Source organism: Salvelinus namaycush, chromosome 8 (assembly GCF_016432855.1).
Source record: "Salvelinus namaycush isolate Seneca chromosome 8, SaNama_1.0, whole genome shotgun sequence".
Taxonomy (NCBI): Eukaryota; Metazoa; Chordata; class Actinopteri; order Salmoniformes; family Salmonidae; genus Salvelinus; species Salvelinus namaycush.
The window spans coordinates 52,526,665-52,545,677 of record NC_052314.1 but is presented as its reverse complement, the minus strand read 5'-3'; the positions used below and the strand labels follow the sequence as shown (position 1 = coordinate 52,545,677).

Below are 19,013 nucleotides of genomic sequence, written 5' to 3'. Positions count from 1 at the left end.
TTCACAAGATGTGTACCTTTCATATGCTGTATTGGACTTGTTAATGTGTGAAAGTTAAATATTAAAAATATATATATTTTGAATTTCGCGCCCTGCACTTGAGCTGGCTGTTGTCATAAGTGTACCGACGTCGGGCTTGCAGCCATAAGAAGTTAAAGAAGGATTTTTAAGCCTTGATACAATTGAGACAATGGTTTTAAGATTTTTCAGTAGACACTACTACCCACTACTCAGCCATGGATTGCAATCATCGCTTTTTCTTTCTCTACATATAAAACACTCAAGCCTACCTTCCTAATGTACCTATACATCTCTCTAAACTCAAAATCCCCAAACAGTCTTTGCAGTGGCAATTTGGTAGATGTGGCAGTACAATCTGTGGTGATGTCTCCCTAATAGACCATTCATACAGCAATGATGTCTTTCTAGTAGACCTGCCAGTGTCTGTCTCCAAGTACGGTCTGCATCCTCCAAAATCCCCACATGCTCATTCGGTGCATCCAATTCAATTGTTCCATCTCCATAAACACTTCCCTCTCCACCTCCCCGCCTGCCCAAAGCATGTCCGCCAGCTCCCAGCATTAGTAGGGCTCCTGCAGGAACCCCCACCGGGACTCAGAGCTCAGGTAGCGTCGGACCTCCCTGCCCAGCGAGGCGTCCCCTAGCTCCCGCAGACCGCGAAAAAGTGCCACGGTGGTCTGAGGGTAAGGCTCAGCCTTGATCGCCTGCTTAATGTATTCCACCGTGATCTCTGTGATCCCCTTGGAGCCTGTGACCTTTAAACCTTTCCCTAGACATGCTAGATCTAAGAGAGTCTGGTTGGGTGTTGTTGAGAGGCCAAGGAGGAAGCAGAGGAAGAGGTCATAAGTTACATGCGTATTCCATAAAACCCTGTCCACGGAGCATCTGTGGAGGTCTAAAAGAGTTTCTCTCCTGAACGTCCCTTTCAATTGTTGGCGGTAGTAGGTTGGAGTAGTAGTTTTCTCCTTTTATTTGTGTAGGTGAGAAACACGTGCAGAGCAGTTAGGTAGTATTGAATGCCTGTGTACGCAAAGCGGTACATTTCCTCCAGGTACATCTCACACCCTGCGATGAGCGGCCTACACAACCTGTGGAATATGGAACTTTTGGAGATGTTGATTCCGCATTCCTTCACATCGCTCTCGCTGAATATGAGGCTTTCTCTTTCCAGTTGTAGAAAAGCCAGCTTCCCAAGCTTACGAACAACCTCTCTGATTGATTCTGAGTGTTTACCATTTCGATCGTTCTTCAAACCGACACACACTCTCCCACCTCAGTATTTTCTAAAATGGCCGCCAACATCTCACAGCACAACGGTGTTTGATACAGGATGCAGAGGTTCCGTGATGACTAGGGCAATAGCTTTCATGACTAGGGAGATAGCTTTGTGCACCAGACTCTGATCGCCAAACCTCTTTCTAAAGAACTCCCTCTTCTGGGTGTCGTCAAAGCCCCGTATCTCTGTCAAGCACTGTTGATGGGGATGAAACTGGCAGCCGCAGGCCTGGTGATCACCCAGACGTAGGTGGAGGGAAGAAGCAGCTGACACCAGATGAGGTTCGCTAGGAGGATCAGATCCAGATCCAGACCACTCAGATCCAGACCAGGGTTCTCGCTCTCTGACGTCATGGACGAGTGGAAGTGGCTGATGAGGCCACTCAGACTGAAGCTCCGGTCAATTAGCCAATTGAGTTCACTGACGGGAAAGACAAACAAGGAGTCGACATCCTGATTGGCTCTGTCCTCGGCTCAGTTAAAAACAAACTTCTAGACAATTGCCATCTTGCGTGAGCCCGCGGGTCCCTTCAACAGGACGGTTTTTACTTCAGGCCAATCCAGAGATAACGGTGGTTTGAAGATATTGTCAAGCTTGATTGTTGCTTCCTCATTAGCAGTGGGCATATCTGATGGTGACCTTATGGTTCGCGTGGCAGCATACCTATCGTTGTGCCATTGGACGTTGCCCTCGGTGATGAGGAGTTCAACGTAGGAGTGTGTGAGGCAGTGGCTCCGCACCTCTTGTCCTGCTGGGGTTCCATCACACAATGACACGCACCTCCCTCTCAGCTCTGATTGGAGTTTCTCCCTGACTCCTCCTACTGCTGGGATAAACACAGAGAGAGAGAGAGAGAGATCGGGAATTCAGATTAGATTGTTTAGGAATTTTTGCAGGTGAACAATTTATGTATGCATGCTGACAAGAGAGAAACATTCTGACTGAAACTAAATCTATTATTGTCTCTAGTGAACTTAGCTCTAAATGTTGTGTGCACAGTGAGATGAGCTACAGAATAAATGTCAATAGGAAGTAGATTCAGTATATAATTCCAGGCATATGAAAATCATGAAGAGATAAATTACTTACACTTGCTCCTCTGAGTATGGGCTGTTCGTTCTCCCCCGGGGTATGTCAAGGTCACCCACTGTTGGCCAGAATCCTCCATCGCAGTCTGAGCCAGGCCTACGTCACAATCTGTGGGGTTGGTCTGGGATACACTTGTGATTTCCTCCCGGAAGAGATTCACAGCAGGGTTGGGCTCAATTCAGCATGCTCTTGAATAAAGGGTGGGAGTCATGTTTTGGCTGTTAAATGTACTAAAATGGGAATACAATAGAAATGTCAACTTTCAAATGGTACCTCAAAAGATGGTTGGAGGGTCACATCAGAGAACGCTGACCCGAATGGGAATATCAGTTTTAAATGATACTGTCAATCTTCCATAGGAAACAGGGTTGGGCTCAATTCAGAATTTAATTGAGAATGTCTGATAAATTCCAATTAAATTATTGAATTTCAATTGAATTCCAATTGAAGTAGTAAACAGGATATGGAATAGAATTAAAGGAAATAGAATTGAATTCAGTGAAATGAAAATGTCTCTTCTATTCTATGTTAGCTGTATACTTGTACACAACACATCAAACGTGTCGTTATATACATGCACATAAAATATTGTTGAAACAATAAAATGAATGATCAACGAAAACAAAACCTGCATGCAAAGTTATTATACTTAACTAATCACTTACATTTTGTTCAATATGGGGAAAATATTACATTTCCCAGAATACATTAGTTTACCCACAAGTTGACCCTGGCTTGAGGGCTTCAAAAAGAAGAGATCACATTTGGTGGAAATAGAATTGGCTATTCTAAGCACTGAGGTTAAAAGAGTATATGAACATTGTTTCCAGAGAAAAGTTACATTTTTTGGTATCTGGAAGTGTGCCCTGTCAGATTCAATGAAACTCTCATGTTTTATAACTGAGTGGAATTTATTTTAATTGCACCAGAGGTTTTACTCTGCCCGCAAAATCTGTCCACCAAAATAAGCCCACGAAGTGAGAACATTTTGTATTGAGGTCCATGAGGGTATCGAATTTGGTCAACAAAAAACGTTATTGCTAATTTGCTACGTGAGACTTATTTGATTGAACAGAAATGTTGTAATGGTTAGGTTGTTATGAATGCACATAAGTGGACACACGTGGCATTTCGGCAACTTTGAAAAAAATGACTTTAACTGAGTTGTGCCTGTTGTCATAGAGATAGATAGAGGACTCATCATTGATATAACCTGTTTTAGCATGGACAGTGCCAATGATGGCTTCAACCAACTTAAAGTAGTCAACTGGGTGAGGATTCCTATGAGATGGAAGATATCAGCCAATGAAGAAGAAAAGTGGTCACTTGACCATCTTCTCAATCAAACAAATGTTATTGCTCACATACACATGGTTAGCAGATGTTAATGCGAGTGTAGCGAAATGCTTGTGCTTCTAGTTCCGACCATGCAGTAATATCTAACAATTTCACACAACTACCTTATACACACTACCACAACTACCTTATACACACAAGTGTGAAGGAATGAATAAGAATATGTACATATAGATATATGGATGAGCGACTGCCAAACGGCATAGGAAAGATGCAGTAGATGGTATAGAGTACAGTATATACATATGAGATGAGTAATGTAGGGTATGTAAACATTATATAAAGTGGCATTGTTTAAAGTGACTAGCGATACATTTTTTACATCAAATTTTGTATTATTAAAGTGGTTAGAGATTTGAGTCAGTATGTTGGCAGCAGCTATTCAATGTTAGTGATGGCTGTTTAACAGTCTGATGGCCTTGAGATAGAAGCTGTTTTTCAGTCTCTCGGTCCCAGCTTTGATGCACCTGTACTGACCTCTCCTTCTGGATGATAGTGGGGTGAACAGGCAGTGGCTCAGGTGTTTGTTGTCCTTGATGATCTTTTTGGCCTTCCTGTGACATCGGGTGGTGTAGGTGTCCTGGAGGGCAGGTAGTTTGCCCCCGGTGATGCGTTGTGCAGACCTCACAAACCCTCTGGAGAGCCTTATGGTTGTGGGCGGAGCAGTTGCCGTACCAGGCGGTGATACAGTCCGACAGGATGCTCTCGATTGTGCATCTGTAAAAGTTTGTGAGTGGTTTTGGTGACAAGCCAAATTTCTTCAGCCTCCTGAGGTTGAAGAGGTGCTGTTGCGCCTTCTTCACCACGCTGTCTATGTGGGTGGACATTTTCAGTTTGTCCGTGATGTGTACGCCGAGAAACTTAAAACTTTCCGCCTTCTCCACTACTGTCCCGTCGATGTGGATAAGGGGGTGCTCCCTCTAATGTTTCCTGAAGTACACTATCATCTCCTTTGTTTTGTTGACGTTGAGTGTGAGGTTATTTTCCTGACACCACACTCCCGAGGGCCCTCACCTCCTCCCTGTAGGCCGTCTCATCGTTGTTGGTAATTAAGCCTACCACTGTAGTGTCGTCTGCAAACTTGATGATTGAGTTGGAGGCGTGCATGGCCACGCAGTCCTGGGTGAACAGGGAGTACAGGAGGGGGCTGAGAACGCACCCTTGTGGGGCCACCGTTTTGAGGATCAGCAGGGTGGAGATGTTGTTTCCTACCCTCACCACCTGGGGGCGGCCCGTCAAAGTCCAGGACCCAGTTGCACAGTGTGGGGTCAAGAACCAGGGTCTCGAGCTTAATGACGAGTTTGGAGGATATTATGGTGTTAAATGCTGAGCTGTAATCGATGAACAGCATTCTTACATAAGTATTCCTCTTGTCCAGATGGGTTAGGGCAGTGTGCAATATGATTGTGATTGCGTCGACTGTGGCTCTATTGGGGCGGTAAGCAAATTGGAGTGGGTCTAGGGTGTCAAGTAGGGTGGAGGTGATATGATCCTTGACTAGTCTCTCAAAGCACTTCATGATGACGGAAGTAAGTGCTTCGGGGGTGATAGTTGTTTAGCTCAGTTACCTTAGCTTTCTTGGGAACAGGAACAATGGTGGCCCTCTTGAAGCATGTGGGAACAGCAGACTGGGATAGGGATTGATTGAATATGTCTGGAAACACACCAGCCGGCTGGTCTGCGCATGCTCTGAGGACGCGGCTAGGGATGTCGTCTGGGCCAGCAGCCTTGCGAGGGTTAACACGTTTAAATGTTTTACTCATGTTGGCTGCGGTGAAGGAGAGCCCGCAGGTTTTGGTAGCGGGCTGTGTCAGTGGCACTGTATTGTCCTCAAAGCGAGCAAAGAAGTTGTTTAGTTTGTCTGGGAGCAAGACGTCTGTGTCCGCGAGGGGCTAGTTTTCTTTTTAGATTTAGGGAGCCTTGTTTTCAGATCAGCCTTGTTAAAATCCCCAGCTCCAAAAAAATGCAAACTCAGGATATGTGGGTTCCAGTTTACACATAGTACAATGAAGTTCTTTCAGGGCCATCGAGGTTTCTGCTTGGGGGGGATATACATGGCTGTGATTATAATCGAAGAGAATTATCTTGGTAGATAATGCGGTCGGCATTTGATTGTGAGGAATTTTAAGTCGGTTGAACAAAAAGACTTGAGTTCCTGTATGTTGTTGTGATCACACCACGACTTGTTAATCCTAAGGCATACACCCCCGCCCTTCTTAGGGATGTGTGTTTCTGTCGGCGCGATGCATGAAGAAACCGGGTGGCTGTACCGAGTCTGATAAGGTATCCCAAGTGAGCCATGTTTCCATGATACAGAGACTGTTACAATCTCTGATGTCTCTCTGGAAGGCAACCATTGCTCGAATTTTGTCTACCTTGTTGTCAAGAGACTGGACATTGGCGAGTAGTATACTCAGGAGCGGTGAGCGATGTTCCCGTTTACGGAGCCTGACCAGAAGACCGCTCAGTCTGCACCTTCTGCGGCACTGTTGTTTTGGGTCACCTACTGGGATCAGCTCCATTGTCCTGGGTGGTGGTCCAAACAGAGGATCCGCTTCGGGAAAGTCGTATTCCTGGTCGTAATGTTGGTAAGTTGACTTTGCTCTTATATCCAATAGTTCTTCCCGGCTGTATGTAATAAGACTTAATATTTCCTGGGCAAACAGTGTAAGAAATAATACATAAAAAAACAAAATACTGCATAGTTTCCTAAGAACGCGAAGCGAGGCGACCATCTCTGTCAATATAATAGACAAATCTTCGATTGCAATGAATTAAATTCTACTTCCTTTAACTCCAACTCAAATTCTACATTCTTTAGAAGTTTTAGGAATGTGGTGAATTTAAATGTATGAATCAATTCCAAAAATCCTAATTGAGCCCAACCCTGATTCACAGCTAATAAGACAAACCTGAGATACAACAGAGGATCAGATAAATGCCATGACCTTGTTTGCACCCTTTTCATTGTAAACCTGACTCTTAGACATGGGGGGTCGTTTTCAGCTCAAATCATTTAGACTAGACAGACGATTTCTTAAGAAGTAACTTGTCGGTATCCTCTCATGTCTGGCAAAGAAAGGCGCTGACAAGTGCCTATCCACCACATATGCGAATGGCCGATACAGGCGGATTCAGTGGAATGCGACGCAGCCCATGCAAATAAACAAAGTCTCTTGCGTGAACTCAAGGGGGCCTTTTCTCAATTGGATTTGCTCAACTCCCGCGTCCTCTTTCCACAGTCCTTTATGGGCTTTTGAAAAAGGTCAAAGGTAATCAAGGAATGGCGGCGACGAGAGGGAAAGTGGACGAAAATGCACTTGTATGAAATGAGACTTCTTCAATCGCACGTCATCAGGCACATGGAATCCCAAAAGAAATGTATAAAGTGATAAAAACGAATCTAGGATTTATACAGAAAAGGATAAGTAGCATATTGTTTTTAAATGTGTGAATGGTTTTCTCCTTCGAGAAAACAACAGCTGATTCAAATGTGGTGCGGCAGATTTCAAAACTCTTCGGAGAATTGGTAGGATTCTCTTGTGCATCCTCGCCAAAAGGGGGATATCAAGGAGGGAAGGGCCGTGTTCCGTTTGCCTACTAACGAATTAAGACTCTCCTTGACCACTTACCGGTTTTCTGGGTCACGGAGGACAGACTTTTTACCAAATGAGAAAAGTCAGGGGTTTTATTTAATAAAATGTGGTAACGTCACCAACGTCATTCCTCATGGAATAACATTTCACAGCAGCCACACATCTCTACTGCGTTGCACACAGTCAAAATAGCCCCAAAATTGCCTTGTTAAACCTTGTACATTCTCTTAAATTAAATACCATGACTGTTTTCTCATTAGCTGGGCTTGACGTTTGAAATATCTGATACAACATACTTTGGTGATGTCGTTATCAACCTACTGCAGATCCCTTAAAAATAAATGTGAATGCAGGATGTGCTATTAGCTTGCTAACACTCTTTAAGAGAGACTGGTAGAATAGCTAGCATAGCTAGATATCACTAGCATTCACTGGTTGAAGGTGAAGTAACTTTTGAGTGTAATGGAGTGGACTATTACATGAATACATGTCATTAAGATGTCCAATCAAAAACACATACTTTGACCAAAATAGTATGTAAATTGTGTAGATAGATACTCCTCTAAGAAAACCAATGGTCCAAACCCATGTCTCATTCATAATCCGTTCAAAAGTGTTTACCCTTAGGGATAGCCAAAATTAGGGTGAGTAAATCAGTGGAGGCCAGAGAATGAAAGTGGTCAAAAATCTGGAAAATTGTGTCAGCTAGGCTGGATGCTGTGAGAGAATTAGGCTAATTGACAGACTCACTGTTGACCTCATCATTTTTCTTCTCGAATCTGGAGGACATAAAATAGATATTGATTTTGAGACATGCCATGTCGTATTTTCATATTGTAGTATACTGTACGCTTTTCATATTAATACAAAAATTCCTGTTCTTTTTTGAAGATTTCTCACAAACAACTTCGCAGAGGACCAACACCTGTAAAACCCTCAAATGTTACTGCGAGATTGCGCCACCGCTCTGTCAACAGAGTTTGGTGCTTATTATCAGATGCATGAAGATAGGAAATCCGATTTAAAAAAAATACAATGTTAATGATATGTTAGAGAAAGACCCCACTGAATGACTCAGAACATGAATAATCATATTTTACTTGGTCAAATGTATTTTATAAGATAAGGAAGATACATTTCATCACCAAATCGCGTTTTTCATCCATTTAGAGTTGGTGGATGGGAGCCATAATCCAGTGTCGTTATCGCTTGGATTAACTGCTTTCCATTGAGAAAGATTACTTCCGTGATTGTAGTTGAAAACGTAATTATGTGGAGTTATGCTATAGATCAGGAATCAAATTAAAAGTGTAAAGGTAGTCTACCCACCACTTTGTCCATGCTGCTACAGACTGAAAGCTAACGTGTGTTTTATATACGAAGGTTACTCATTTCCTGTAACAAAACATTGGAGTTAAACAAATTACAACATTGCACAATCTGATTTTCTTGGAAAATTACATAACATTTGTATTTATTCCAGACCCACATTAGCTACTCTTCCTGGGGTCTAGTCACCATTACACAATTACATACAAAATAAAACAGTACATAACACAACATATTATTACACTCTACCACAACACATCTATAATACAAAATCAATAACACAGCAATTTAACAATAATAACATGAAAATGAATAACATAAATACACAGAATGATAAATGAGTCTTATGTTATGCTACCAAATAGGATTTAAACAAAAAAAATAACATCAACATGGCATATTTCACAAACGTTTTAATTGTTACTCACAATAATGTTATAATAATGGCACATTGGCACAAAACTAACAGGTCTGTGAGAGCCAGACTTCTTACTGGTTGGTAGGTGATGAAATACTTATGCCATGCAATAAAATGCAAATTAATTACTTAAAAATCATACATTGTGATTTTCTGGATTTTTGTTTTAGATTCCGTCTCTCACAGTTGAAGTGTACCTATGATAAAAATTACAGACCTCTACATGCTTTGTAAGTAGGAAAACCTGCAAAATCGGCAGTGTGTCAAATACTTGTTCTCCCCACTGTAGGTGGCTTTATCTCAAATGTCTGCTCTTTTTTATATTATGTACACAGCTGCAATCCACTGGCAAGCTAAACAATGTCCAGCTATAAAGAGATACAGGGGAGGCACCTACATTTAAACAACAGAACAGACAATACTGCAAATAGGCTTTGGCACAGCAGTAGCATTGCAAACACACTAGTGAATTGTATTAAAATATATGTTCCATTTGTTTTAACTTATACATTGGGATTTGGGACAAAAGGCACTTGACAAGAAGGATTATCCTGATCCTGCTACTAACTCAATGCATAGCTATTGAATTGGTCAGTATCAGTGGATGTCATCGAGGTCTCTATTTGACAGAAGGTCTGTGAGAATGACCTACAAAGGAAGCCTGAAATTCTAATATCAGCGCAGCAGTTCCAGGGGATTTTTTTATCCCATAACAACTGTGCACTAAAAGGTTTTCTGGGTGAATATATTTTTACTTTCATTTTGTTTCAATGTCCTCTTTATGATATACCAATCTCTACAGGATGTCAGTTATCATTTCGGCCTCCTATTGACTTCCCGTTTTTCCCTTTCGTGCTGTGTCAACATCCCCGCTGGCAGCCATGCGATGTAACAGGAGTGTATCATAAACTGATGTCAGGGTACACGACTCCAATTCTGGTATATCTGTTCGCTCCTCCTAGGCAAGGAGAAGGGGGTAGGTAGGGGAGGGAAGAACGGAGAGGGACAAGGAAATAAGGGGCAGAGAGAGGGGAGATAAAAGAGGTTAGGAAAGTAACAAAAAAGGATCTTATGCTTTATTAGAAACGTTGTGCCAGAGGAAGGAAGGAAACAGGATACGCCTGACACTCTCGTCTACTCTCATTGTTCTGCAGTAGGGAACTCAACACAACACATCTAGAACCTTTCCTAACGCTAGTGGGGGGAATCATGAAGAATAACTTTTAAAAAGTCCACAGACTTTGCAAATACTGTAAAAGACTATATAAAAATCAAAGGAATTACTAATCTAATCAAATCAAATGTCATGTCACATGCACCGAAGACGACAGGTGTAGACATGAAGTGAAAGTGAAATGCTTACTTACTGTACAAGCCCTTAACACTTATTTTTCTTAAAACTGCATTGTTGGTTAAGTAAAAGAAAGTTACAAATAATTAAAGAGCAGCAGTAAAATAACAATAGCGAGGCTATATACAGGGGGTACCTGTACAGAGTCAATGTGCGGGGGCACCGGTTAGTCGAGGATTGAGGTAGTATGTATATGTAGGTAGAGTTAATAACCTTTTATGGCTGTAAGCCGGTATCGGGATCAATATGACAACAGCCAGTCCAAGTGCAAGGCGCCAAATTCAAAAACCATAAATCTCATAATTAATATTCCTCAAACATACATGTGTCTTATATCATTTTAAAGGTAATCATGTTGTTAATCCCACCAAACTGTCCGCTTTCAAATAGGCTTTTCAGCGAAAGCACTACAAACGATTATGTTAGGTCACCACAAAACTAAAAATTAACATTGCATTTGTCCCAGCTAATGATAGCATCACAAAAACCAGAATAAAGATAAAATGATTCACTAAGCTTCGATTATTTTCATCAGATGACACTCATAGGACTTCATGTTACACCATACATGCGTTTTTTTGTTTGATTCAATTCATATTTATATAAAAAAATCTGAGTTTACATCGAGGCTACAAGAATCACTAAATGCAAAAACATCAAGTGACGTTGCATAGCCCGTCGTTTCAACATGAATACTCATCATAAATAGAGATGATAATACAAGTTATACACATTGAGTTATAGATATACCTCTCCTTAATGCAACCGCAATGTCCGATTTAAAAAAAATTGAAGGAAAAATAATTGCACGCTATAATCTGAGATGGCGCTCAAATTAGCATATCACAGCTGCAAAGATAGCGTCACTATAAACAACAAAATATAATATAAATATTTCATTACCTTTGTTGGTTTCGATCAGAAGGCTTAGCAGAAACTCCAGGTCCACAAGAAATGTTTGTTTTGTTCGAAAAAAATCCGTTATTTATGTCCAATTGTTAGCGCGTTTGGTAAACACATCCAAACGCTAATTCTGGTCAGCTTCATATCGGACAAAAACTTCAAAATGTGACATTACCGGTCGAAGAAACATTTCAAATTAAGTACTGAATCAATCATTGGGATGTTTTTAACATATAGCTTCAATAAAGTTCCAACCGGAGTATTCCTTCTTGTCTGCGTGAGCCATGGAACGCAAGTGACTTGCATGAAGAAAATGCATGATCAGGAAATGGGTGCTGATGGACACCTGACTGATTCTGCTCTCATTCTCTCCAACAAGACCATAGAAGTCTCATTGGAATTTCTATTGATTGCTGTCATCTAGTGGAACCCCTAGGCAGTGCAACCCCTGCCATGCATCATTTGGAATTCTTTTGGTACTCTGTTGAATACAGACAATCTTAGATTTCTGACTTCCGGTTTTCATTTCAACTCAGGATTTTGCCTGCCAATATGAGTCCTGTTAATCTCAGAGAAATAATTCAAACAGTTTTAGAAACTTTGGAATGTTTTCTATCCAATATTAATAATAATATGCAAATATTAGGAACTATGACTAAGGAGCAGGCCGTTTGAAATGGGCACCTTTTCATCTAAGCTACTCAATACTGCCCCTGCAGCCATAAGAGATTTTAAAGTGACTATGCATAGATAATAAAGAGGGAGTAGGAGCAGCGTAAAAGAGTGGAGGGGGGGCAATGCAAATAGTCTGGGTAGCGATTTGATTAGCTGTTCAGGAGTCTTATGGCTTGGGGGTAGAAGCTGTTAAGAAGTCTTTCGGACCTAGACTTGGCGCTCCGGTACACCATATGTGCTGTGTGGATTTTCATTGTGCAACCAAATGGGCAAAACTGGTTGCAATGACATCAGGCCGGGTATCAAACTCAGGTGGTCTGTGCAACTCAAGACCACATTAACCCACTGGCACAGAGCTAAAGCCTACAGTTGTAGCCATGAGGGCTGCAAAAGCTGCTGTATTGTCAATCTGCCTGTAACATTTTTACTAACCTGATTATCTGTTCGTTTTTTAGGAGTTATCTCTGTATACTCAGTGTCAACTTGCACTCTTTCGGATGAATCTAAGAAGACAAATAAAGTAAATATAGGCCAAAGGGGAGGTGTGACTAACTGACAGAGACATACAAACGCTCACCCCCCAGGACAGGTTCTGTAAACACTCAGGACTCATTTGTTACTATGAGTACTGGTCTCTGTGGTTGCAGTCATGTTGGTGTCAGATAAGCCAAGCTATTCAAGTGATCCTTATCAGAGAGAGAGCGTTTGTGTGTGTCTGTGTGTGTGTGCTTTCTGCTTTTTCAACATTTAGAGCACTTATCTGGGATAATGACACTGTTTGAGAACAGCAGAGGAATTGTGGAAGATATGACACTATTTGACCTGCATCCTGTGTTCAAGCAAACATTTCCTACCTTTTCCAAAACACTACATTGATTGTAAAAAAAAAGGCTAAGCATGCTTTAACTTTGTGGAGTGACCTCACACCTCTCAAAGATAAATACCTGCCTTGTGAGTGTTCATTTCCCCTCTTCTTTAGATAGATTGCAAGTCCAACCAGCCCTGAGGCAACCAAAACGCAGATTACAGCAATAATAAGCATACCCAGAGTCATCCCATCACTGTCTGAAATAAAACACAAGGACATTATTTTTGTGAAGTACGTTTTGAATGAGCTCAACTTAACTTCACTTTCACTTGGTAATTGTCATTTCCTGGATGGATTTAATTAAAAATGTGTCTTACCTGTCTCCTTGGGATGACCATCTTCGCTGCAACATTTTGGGACATGAACTGTCTCCTTGCTGACAGGGTTAGCAGCCACACAGCTGTAGGTGGAGTAGTAGTTCTTTCCCTCTACCTCCAAACGGAGAGAGAGATCAGTGGTGAGATCAGGACTGCTGGTCTGGTTTAGTATTTCCTCTCCTCTGTACAAGGTCAAGGTCACCTCTTTTTCATTGTCCACAGAACACACCACACTACAGGAGCTGCTGTCACACTCTGTCACCTGAGGTTTGGAAACAACATCTGGAAGAAAAAAATACAAATAAATTGAAATTGGAACCTATATTAATTGTGTTCGTAATATACAACACACACACACACACGCACACAAACACTTACTGTATACAGTGAGCTCAAATGTTTTAGTTTTTTTCCTTTCGTCTGTATTCTCAACAGTATAAACTCCAGCATCGTCAATCTGAAGGTCTGACAGACTGAAGTATCTTGTAACATTGTTCCAGCGGAGACGGTTTTCAAATCTCTTCTCAAGGGTGATTTTGCCTTCTTTACCAGGGTACACATTTGCAATAGTGTCAAGGTCTCCATAAAGTAAATTGCCAGTCTTGATCACCCTCTCTGGAAAAGAGAAAGTCTGTCCCACGATGCCTTTCACCCGCTGAATCTCAGACTGAACTGTTTGCTGAGAAGCACAGAGTACTGTGGAAAGAGACAGACTAAATGTTAACACAATGACTGCAGTTACACACTACATCTCACAATACCTGGATAAGTGTTTAACATGTCAGTAACTGCATCCACATGATATTGTGATCTGATGTCAGACGGCACTGAAGATGACAATGACATTCAATCATTAGTTCATATTTTCTGCACGTCTGCATTGTAGTCGTCTGGAATGACACGACTGTGAGTATCACAGTCCTTCGTAGTTATTCACGGGCCTAATGTGATGGTTGGGGTCAGGAAATAATTGTTAGGACTAGTAGTTGAATATTTTGTCCGAAATTAAGTTCAAATGGAAATGCATTCTCTGAGTGAGGGAAGTTCTTCCCCAATTGACTGTTGACAATTGACAATTTTTTCCCCAAAATACAAGTCAAGGATATCAATGGAAAAGCACATGACTTTACAGAGATATTTCATTACCAAGTAACATAACATTCCACTACAGCCTCTTAAATAGCCTAGATCGAATCCTTTGAATTTCAGGGCCAGAGGAAAATTTCTGTCACGCACTGACCGTAGAGATCCTTTTTATGTCTCTGTTTTGGTTGGTCAGGGCGTGAGTTTGGGTGAGCATTCTATGGCTGGTGTTCTATGTTGTCCTTGTTTTGTATTTCTATGTGTTTGGCCTGGTATGGTTCTCAATCAGAGACAGCTGTCTATCGTTGTCTCTGATTGAGAATCATACTTAGGTAGCCTGTTCCCACCTGTGTTTGTGGGTGGTTGATTTCTGTTTCGTGTGTGTTACACCTGACGGAGCCAAAGTCACCATACAGCCAGGATGGGTTGTGCAGGCTTTTTTTCTCGAGACCTCCAGTGCGCCTCCACGGCCCAATGTATCTGGTGCCTCGGCCAAGGACAAGGCCTTCTGCATGTCTCCCCAGCCTGGTGAGTCCTGTGCCTTCTCCCAGAGCCAGGCCTCCTGTGTGTCTCTCCATTCCAGTAATGATCCATGGCAAGAAGCCTCCAGTGATGATCCATGGCACGAAGCCTCCAGTGATGATCCATGGCACGAAGCCTCCAGTGATGATCCATGGCACGAAGCCTCCAGTGATGATCCATGGCACGAAGCCTCCAGTGATGATCCATGGCACGAAGCCTCCAGTGATGATCCATGGCACAAAGCCTCCAGTGAGGATCCATGGCACGAAACCTCCAGTGAGGAGTTATGGCACGAGGCCTCCAACGAAGGACTAGTCCGGAGCCTCCAGCGAAGGACTAGTCCGGAGCCTCCAGCGACGCCCTCTAGTCCGGAGCCTCCAGCGACGCCCTCTAGTCCGGAGCCTCCAGCGACGCCCTCTAGTCCGGAGCCTCCAGCGACGCCCTCTAGTCCGGAGCCTCCAGCGACGCCCTCTAGTCCGGAGCCTCCAGCGACGGGCTTCAGTCAGGAGCAGCCAGAGTCTCCCTCCTGTCCGGAGCAGCCAGAGTCTCCCTCCTGTCCGGAGCAGCCAGAGTCTCCCTCCTGTCCGGAGCAGCCAGAGTCTCCCTCCTGTCCGGAGCAGCCAGAGTCTCCCTCCTGTCCGGAGCAGCCAGAGTCTCCCTCCTGTCCGGAGCAGCCAGAGTCTCCCTCCTGTCCGGAGCAGCCAGAGTCTCCCTCCTGTCCGGAGCAGCCAGAGTCTCCCTCCTGTCCTTGTTTTGTATTTCTATGTGTTTGACCTGGTATGGTTCTCAATCAGAGGAAGCTGTCTATCGTTGTCTCTGATTGAGAATCATACTTAGGTAGCCTGTTCCCACCTGTGTTTGTGGGTGGTTGATTTCTGTTTCGTGTGTGTTACACCTGACGTAGCTGTTTCGGTTGTCACTTTGTTGTTTTTGCCTTTTAGTGTTCAGTTTCGATTAAACATGACGAACACTTACCGCACTGCGTTTTGGTCTTCACCTTCTTCCGACGACGGCCGTTACAATTTCAGCATGATGGAGGACTATTGTAGGCTTTAGCCTATGTGTTATTTGTTGAAAAAGGTTTTGTGTTGAGAACACAGAAAAATAGATCAGGGGCATGATGGTTGTCCTACTAGCAGTAGGAAAGAGGCAGGTATTCTGTACATATGGACACTGTAAAAATATTCGGATTATAAGCAGCTATAGCCTGTAGAAAGTGTCTGCTAAATTACTCAAATGTAATGTATATCAATCAGAGGTGGAAAAAGTATCCAATTGTCATACTTGAATAAAAGTAAAGATACCTAAATAAAAATGAGTCACCCAGTAAAATAAACTTGAGTAAAAGTGTTTGGTTTTAAATCTACTGAAGTATCAAAAGTAAATGTAAATGCTAAAATATACTTAAGTATCAAAAGTAAAAGTATGAATCATTTCAAAATCCTTATATTAAACAAACCAGAGCGCTTTATACTTTTTTTAAAATATTTTGTATTTACGGATAGCCAGGGGCACACTCCAACACTCAGACATATTAACCACAAATGCTTAGTTTGTAAAATGAGTCTGCCAGATAGGGATGACCAGGCATGTTCTCTTGATAAGTGTGTGCATTTGACTGTTTTCTGTTCTGCTAAGCATTCAAAATGTAATGAGTACTTTTGGGTGTCATGGAAAATGTCTGGAGTAAAAAGTACATTATTTTCTTTATGAATGTAGTGGAGTAAATGTAAAAGTTGTCAAATATATACATGGTAGAGTACAGATACTCCCCAAAAACAAATTAAGTACTACTTTAAAGTATTTCCTTTTTTTTCTAAATAAAAAAGTCCTAACTGCAAAAGATTTGTAGATTTTAGGCCCAGCTGCAGGAAGTAGTTTGGGAGTGGGGGTGCTGCTATTTTCTTCATTGACACAGCGGGTGGATGTTTTTTTGCCCGCACTACAGATGGCTATATTGGTCTGCTAATACAGGACGATTAAATGCCCAGTGCACTACTTCTGATTTTTCAGGGGGTGCTGCAGCACCCTCAGCACCCCTACTTCCCACGGCTATGGTTTTAGGTGTTGAGTAAGGTAGAACAAATGTTTCAGGTCACATCCTCTGAGGAGACATAGTCTTAATGTATGCGGCAGGTGGGCTCAATTAGGCATTAGGTTACCCAGGTCATTAGCTTAATAATCTGGTTATTGGCTCATAGGCCCAACAGTATATTATTGGGATTGTACAAGAGCAACTTTTCAGTATTAGTTCTACAGGTGAATAGAAAACTCATGCACACCCTACGAACGTAATGTATCTGTCCTCCAATAGCAAACGGTATACATTGTCTATCTGAATATATGACTGTCTCTGCTTGTGAACACAGAGTCGTTTCCTTTCCCATCAGTCTGTCACATCGTGTGGTCCGCCTTTTTCTGTCACGCAGGTGGTTTGACCACACTGAGAAGCAGCCCCACACAGTCTTCCCTGTGTACAGGAGTCCCATCTCACACACAGGCCTACTGTATGTGGTGAAATAAGTTTCCATCGCAATGACTACTTTTCACTGCAGCGAACAGAATAGTTCTCAGTAATGCTTAAGGTCTATCCGTGACTCATATAATTCTTACAGTTGTCGGATCAATGTAGACCTGATAGGGGTCTTTGGATTTCTAAAAATGAAAGTAAAATTGCACTGGGAAAAGGAAGGCTATTTTGCATGGTTGGGTAAGGCCTAGGAGTGTAACTACAGGACTTTTATACAACATTGTTTTCACATTCTCTAAGCAAATTAACTATGCAAATTGGTGATGAGACGATCATTGTGGTGATAGCCTCCCTAATATTGCATGTTCTTCAGCACAAGGCAGCTAGCCTCCAGCGTACATACTCCAGACACAGCGTACATACTCCAGACACAGCCAGACACAGCGTACATACTCCAGACACAGCCAGACACAGCGTACATACTCCAGACACAGCCAGACACAGCGTACATACTCCAGACACAGCCAGACACAGCGTACATACTCCAGACACAGCCAGACACAGCGTACATACTCCAGACACAGCGTACATACTCCAGACACAGCGTACATACTCCAGACACAGCCAGACACAGCCAGACACAGCGTACATACTCCGGCACAGCCAGAAGAGGACTGGCCACCCCTCATAGCCTGGTTCCTTTCTTACTAGGTTTTGGCCATTCTAGGGAGTTTTTCCTAGCCACCATGCTTCTACACCTGCATTGCTTGCTGTTTGGGGTTTTAGGCTGGGTTTCTGTACAGCACTTTGATATATCAGCTGATGTAAGAAGGGCTTTATAAATACATTTGATTTGATATTAAGTATGCATTCGGAATAAGCCTAATATCTTTCTGCGTTTGTCTCACCAACACATACTCACATACCAAAGTCTTGTTCATTTAGGATAAACATACTTCTCAGCATCGCTATATGGATTGTAACAAAGGACAACACACAGACAGCGACTTGATATAAGAAAAACAGTAAAAACAAAATGTGTGCAACAGTTGAGGGGCTATTTCTGCAGCTGGCTACTGTAACAGTAAAACTGACGATTAACAACAAAGCATTGGCTATGCCGTCAACTTGTAATTCATTTGAATTGTGAAACTGCAGTTACAGTATTTGCTGTATACTGGTTATTTTGAATGCAGCAATTGCAGTATAACTGCAAAATAAACAGAGTTAGGACATAACCACTACACCAGGGGTGGGCAACCACGGTCCTGGAGTGACGCAGGCAATTGATGTTTTTCATTTAACAGACCTGGAAGGACAGGTGTGTTGAATTTAGGCAATAACTGAACTGATCAATTAGCTCAGTTGGTCAGGTGTGGTGCCTAGTTGGAACAAAATCCTGTAGTAGTAACTGCGGCACTCCAGGAACAGGGTTGTCTACCCCTGTACTACACAATTACTGAATTGTACAGTATAATATAACATTAACCCTGCAGGTACAAAAGTGACTGTAACTATGTTATTTTGGACGCAGCTATTGCAGTAGCCATATAATAAAACAGCATGTGCAACCAATGATTTTTGTAGGGAAATATATTTCCCAATGGAAAATGACAGATCATTTCAAAACCTCAGTTCCAAGAGCAGCTGGAAAAATGATGAGCTCCTAATATCTAGTATTAGATATCATATATAAAATTATTTCAAGGAAGAGTACATTTCAGAAAAACAAGTGAGAG

The 19,013-nt window shown here is 42.2% G+C and overlaps 1 protein-coding gene across 1 annotated transcript; it reads right to left on the bottom strand.

Moving 5' to 3' along the window:
• Window positions 1–9,289: 9,289 nt before the first annotated feature.
• On the bottom strand, window positions 9,290–17,885 carry LOC120052182. The gene is made up of 5 exons (XM_038999016.1): window positions 17,678–17,885; window positions 13,578–13,742; window positions 13,200–13,481; window positions 12,959–13,079; window positions 9,290–10,043 (listed from the first exon to the last, which is right to left on the bottom strand). Exons 1-5 carry the CDS (start codon window positions 17,883–17,885, stop codon window positions 10,001–10,003), a joined length of 819 nt encoding a protein of 272 aa, XP_038854944.1. The 3' UTR covers window positions 9,290–10,000.
• Window positions 17,886–19,013: the final 1,128 nt, after the last annotated feature.

Coding starts and splice junctions, on each gene's coding strand:
- LOC120052182 (XM_038999016.1), bottom strand. CDS start 17,885: ATGTACGCTGTGTCTGGAGTATGTACGCTGTGTCTGGAGTATGTACGC. Junction 13,482..13,577: donor ATTTGAGCTCACTGTATACA/GTAAGTGTTTGT, acceptor TTTTTCTTCCAG/ATGTTGTTTCCAAACCTCAG. Junction 10,044..12,958: donor AATGAACACTCACAAGGCAG/GTATTTATCTTT, acceptor CTCCTTGCCTAG/GAGGAGCGAACAGATATACC.